Source organism: Alexandromys fortis, unplaced genomic scaffold (genome assembly GCF_014885135.2).
Source record: "Alexandromys fortis isolate MF-2015 unplaced genomic scaffold, M_Fortis_MF-2015_v1.1 scaffold_165, whole genome shotgun sequence".
Classification (NCBI taxonomy): Eukaryota; Metazoa; Chordata; class Mammalia; order Rodentia; family Cricetidae; genus Alexandromys; species Alexandromys fortis.
Genome location: NW_026068038.1, coordinates 2,144,894 through 2,150,384, shown reverse-complemented (window position 1 = coordinate 2,150,384; position 5,491 = coordinate 2,144,894). Strand labels below are relative to the sequence as shown.

The 5,491-nt window shown below is 48.4% G+C and overlaps 1 protein-coding gene across 2 annotated transcripts in view; it reads left to right on the top strand.

Annotated features, from left to right (window-relative positions):
- Window positions 1-5,491, top strand: part of Klhdc4 (kelch domain containing 4) — a 25,204-nt gene that overhangs the window by 7,171 nt on the left and 12,542 nt on the right. For both annotated transcript variants that reach the window (XM_050165272.1, XM_050165273.1), the window contains one exon: window positions 1,937-2,073. In XM_050165272.1, the coding sequence (XP_050021229.1) occupies window positions 1,937-2,073 (137 nt within the window). The remainder of the gene's footprint in view (window positions 1-1,936; window positions 2,074-5,491) is intronic.

Sequence of the window (5,491 nt, the reverse complement as noted above, 5' to 3'; positions counted from 1 at the left end):
CCCCCCCCCCCCCCCCAGCAAAAGCTGTTTTCATTGGTGCAGTGTGGCAGTGAGCTATGGGTGGAAAGATTAGTATATATTGTGATTGCCTGTGAAAGTACCACCTTGCTGGCAGCTGGGTCCTGGTTAGAGCCCCTTTGTCTGCTGGGTACCCTCTGGGTGCTGGGATGCAGCAGTGAGAATATTTGACCTTCCCAAGGTGTTCCCTGTTTTGTACCTTGTTTGGTCCTGAGGGTGTCTGGCTTGGGTAGCTCTTGGACTCCCTCGACAGAAGAGTGAGGCTGAGGTCAGAAACCTGTATTATGTTGGGTTTTGGTGGTGATGGGATGAAATGGGTACAGAATCTTATACATGTTGACTGTGCCACTGATCTTAAGTTTTGTTTTTTTTTGTTTTTGTTTTTGATGCTTAATGTTTTTTCCCTGTGTTTCAGTGCAGTTACAAGTGAACCCAAATAGCCTGGGGCAGGTTGGTAGGACTGTCCCGTCTGTCCTTGCTCCGCACCTTCTGTGTATGTGTGGAGCAGCTTGGCTTCTGTTTGGGCTAGTGGGAAAGGTGATTGCTGCCAGTTCATATGGTTTTTGGGAACATGCAGTGTATGCATTTTCGAGGTTTTGTTGTTGTTGTTGGTTCATTTTCAGCCAAGTGCAGTAGTGAGGGTACAGGTGAAGCTGCCTGAGGTCTTTCAGTTACACGGGAGGGAGGACTCGTAGTCTCTTGAGAGAGTGGTCGGGATTGTCCTGAGATGCACAGTAGCCTTAGCCTGTGCTTTTATTCCAGGAGGTTGTTCTGAGCCGGGAGGCTGCTGTAGGAATCAGTTGTAGCAGGGTGTTTGACTAGTTTGCAGCAACAGATGTTACCCCAGTCCCTGGGGCTGTGCACCCTGAGTCTCCAGGCTCTGAGGATAAGAGTGCTCTCTTGTTGCACAAACATGAAGACTGGAGTTAGGGTCCCAGTATCCATGTAAAAATATGGACGTGGTGGCACATGCCTGTAACCCTGGTGTTGTCAGTGGCCGAGGTGGCAGGATCACTGGAGCTTGCTACACAAGCCCAGCTCTAAGTGCAGTGAAAGACCCTGTCTAAGAATAAAGTGAGCGATAGACAGGATAACTCGGCATCCTCCTCCTACCTCTGCACCCACACACAGGCAAGTGCAGCCCCCCACAGTGCATGTACACCTCATACACTCATACACCTGTGTATATATCCTGCACACTCATATACGTGTGCCTACACATATACCTTACAGTTGCATAGAACTCGTATGTGTCCACATACCTCCCATTCATGCTATGCATATACCTTACACACATACACATGTTCATGTAAATATACCTCACATCCACCATGTGCATATGCCTTATACATACACATGTGCATATGCCTCATACACATGTCACACACCTCACATAATGTGTATATGCCTCACATACATGTCCACATACCTCATCCACACATGTATATGTCTCACATGTACATGTGCGTACACCATACACCCCTGTGAATATTCAACACAAGTACATATGCTTTATGTATGCACAGATACATATGACTCTCATGTTTACACCTCATATTCTCACGTGCATATACCTCACATACACATAACTAAAATAAACAGCACTGAAGCGCTTTCTTGTTATTTAATAAACAGAAATGGTATTTGTTCCTTGATAACCTATGTGAAGTTGCAGTAACTGCTCATTTAATACGACAGTACGTTGTCTGAATGTAAATAGGTGTCTGTCTTGCAATCTAGGGAAACACGGATGTTAGATCCTTGAATATAATTAATACACCTCGGGAAGTTTGTTCTAGGAGACAATGGCTGAGGGAGTCCCTGAGACTCTAGGTGGATGGTGCTGATGCTGTTTGTCATGCTGGGGCCAGCTGTGCTGTCTCATGGCTCACCTAATCTGTTTGCTTTCCTTTAACAGGCTGTGGTGGTGCCCCAGAGTGGTGGACAGCTGTGGGTCTTTGGTGGGGAGTTTGCATCTCCTGATGGCGAGCAGTTCTACCATTACAAGGACCTCTGGGTCCTGCACTTGGCCACCAAGACCTGGGAACAGATTCGGTAAGATCTGGGTGGGAGCCTGAGCCCTGGCCTTAGCTTGTGTTTCTGATTGGGATTGAGTTATGGGTGAAGCAAGCAGGGTGCTTTCCTGTGTGGTGGGGTGAGGGCTTCAGTGGAGGCGTTTAGGATGGTGAGCAGTGAGCAGTGTGTCAGGCCTGAGTCACCGTCTCCATGCATTTCCTCCAGTGTGGGTTCAGGGCTACTGCAGCCAGCGCTGATGCTGATGGAGATCGCTCATGATAAGAGCAGGTGATGGCCCTGTTTCAGATGATGGAGAAATAGCAGAGCTGGTCAGAGGAGAGAGGAACCTTCATGGTTCTCGGAAGCCAGGCTTGCAGTGCTGGTGCCTGCTTCTCTGCTGGGAGCCTCTGCTGTGTGTCTTTCTGTCTCTGGATGAGAATTACTGCAGAGACGAGCCTGGCAGAATGGCCAGTTGCCAGCAGACTTAGTGATTGCATCTTCTTTGGGTGCTTCCTAGCCCTATTGCCAGGGCTATGCATGCCACAGTGTGAGGGTTCTTCCCTCTCTAATAAAGCAGTAAACCAGAATTATGAGTCAGCTGTGCACCTGTGCTATGCCAGTGTGTAGCGAGCTGCGTGGAGTCACACCTGATGGAGATGTATAATCAACTCCTGAGATGGCTAAGGCCTGACCTATGCTGTTATCACGCAATGATCATCAGCTGCTTGCATATGCGTGGACTTATGGGCAGTGCCCACCTGGCAATCCGGGGTTGGCGGCCCATGCCTACTTAAGGGCTGGGAGAGGTTTGCCCAGGGAGAGAGAGAAAGAGAAAGAGAAGGAGAAGGAGATAGATTGCTGTGAATAAAGTCCTGAAAACTGCTGCAAGAAGAGCTCCGAGTGTTGCATTTTCCTTGCTGGTCAAGGGTGGGCGTGACACCAGTGAGTACTCGGAAGGAGCAAGGGCCATGTGTAAAGTGTGGCTGACTTACGGAAAGCTAAGAGGGTGATCTGGTGTGTTAGCGGTTGGCTTCTGACCTGACTGGTTTTCTTGGGACTGACAGCTAAGAAGGGCAAGGTGTCTGCACGAGTGGTGAAGGCTCTGAGAAAGAGAGGACATGCTGCATATAGTGCCATAGGTCATCCTGGGACTATCATGGGAGCAGGGAGTGTTTCTGTTCTGTGCTGGGCCCTGTGACCTTGAACTCAGAATTCTAGTAGAATTTAGTTTGCTAAGCTTGCTGTGGCTTGGGTAGTGGGTACTGTGTAGTGTTGTCAGTATAAATATGAACAGAACTCAGAGCACTAGTGTTGGATGCTTGGTTGTTCACTCTCTAAGCCTGCACTGGTGTCTGATGGCATGGACATTTTCTATGCATCTATCACAGTGGCTGGGTGGTGGAGTTGGTGATGCTGGCTGGCAGCATGCCCTATGGGAATGCCATTCTCTGCGCAGCCCAGAAGAGCTAAGAGCCTGGCGCCCACACCATTGCGTGCGTGTCTTTGTGCTATACATAGGCTTCTGGATGAGTGGGGCATCTCCATATTTAGGATTGACTGAAATTGAAAGCCTATTGGAAACTTGAATATAAATGGGCTGTTGGGAGGGTGGCTTTATTTTTCTAGAGGGAACGTGGACCCTCTTTATAGCCCCCCCCTTTATTTTTAGTTACAGAACAGTGGTGCTTGCTTCACTGCTGCTGCCACAAGTGAGTTGTGTCTGTGTTATCTGACTCAGCCAGAGGATGACCTGGTGGGGTTCTTGTTCAGGAAGCTGTTGGGAGCCTGGCCTAAGTCTCTAGGGTTCTGGGGTCACAGATAGCCAGCTTGCCAGTGGCCTTGCCTTCTGTCACTGGGTGGCACCAGGGAATATCCAGCCTCTTCTGTGGCTGCTGTAGTAGAAACAGGTGTATGTGAATGTGCTGCTTCAGCTGTGCAGTGAGCGCCTTCTCCACGTCAGCGGGAGCTGCCCTTTGGCCCGAGCAGTCACTTTGTTTCTTGTCCTCGTGTCTGTGCGAAATGTGGTTATGCTGTCTGCTCACCCTGGGATGTGGCCTTTTCCCATGTGCACGTTCAGGGTCTCTCTGTATTATGGTCCAGATAGTCCTCTTGGTCTAAGGAAGCTTGCATGTTGTGTGATAATGCACCCTAGACTGACTCTTTTGAGCCTGGAAACCGATGTTTGCTGTTTTTAATCATGAATTTTGACCCTAGAACATACTTATTAAATTACGAGTAACACAAAGCTAGGAAAAGGTAAATAAATTGGTTGACAAATTGTGTATCCCCCAGTCTAATGAGATTTTCTGTATAGGGCTGTAAGGAAGGGTGAAGCACACTTGGCTCTAAAGCTGCCCTTCCCGATAGAGGGTGAGCCGCATGTGACCACCCAAAAGGGTGCCTGAGGGTGAGTCCCTAGAAAATGGTGTCTGGAAGGTACTGATTTCCAATAGACATCCTGGGTGACTTTAGCAAGGATCCTGGTGATGTGATGGGTAAAGTCAAGCATTTGGGAACTGTCTTCACTCTGGACTGAGCTAGGGAAGACACCCCCCCCCCCTCACAGGTACTCCATGCTGTGCTTCAACTGCTGCATCTGAACACTCGGGAAGGGCGGCCTTGGGGCAGGATCCTTTCAGTGTTGAGATTCTGGGGGGGGGGGGATGCATTTGTTAGGAACTTGCTGTTTGTGGGATTTTTCTTTTAAAGTTTTGTTTCATTTTGTGTTTGGGGGGGGGTGGAGTCAGGGGCCTGTGGAAGTCAGATGAGGGCATTGGATCCTCAGGTGCTGGAATCACAGGTAGTTGTGAGCCACCCAGTGTGGGTGCCAGAAACTGAGCTCTGGTCTTCTAGAAGAGCAACAACTGCTTTTAACTAGTAAGACATCTCTCCTCTGAGCCAGCCCCCACTTTGTGGCTTTTCACATAAAATCCTGTGTAACCGCCTGTAGCAACTTGACTTTCCCGCATTCTGCTTGGGAGCAGTGAGAGTGCTGCCCAGAGTCCGGGCATTGACTCCTCAGCAGGAGGAGAGGCTCTGACAGAGCAGACCTCAGAGAACCTCCGTCTAGGCTCTGGTCTGCCTTGGCAGCCGGCAGCCTTTTACAGTGACAGGCGCTCTTTCCTGCCTCCCTTTCCCCACACTCTTCTCTGTCTTCCCTCTTTGGCTTACCAGAGTGATGTATGTTCACTGTGGAAAGCTTGGGGAATGTAGAAGACAGACAGTAATAAAAACTGCTCAAAATCCCGGATTAGAATCTTATGTAATGTGTTTTGTAATGCTGTCTTCCATTCTTATGAACACTTTTCTCTGACATGAAATATCTTAATCTGATTCTTTAAAAAAAAAAAAAAAAGAACAACTTTGTCTGATAGAATTAAAGTGGAATTCCCACTTATTTGCAGTTGGGAAAGTTTGTTGGTTTTTTTTTTTTTTTTTTTTTTAAGACAGGGTTTTT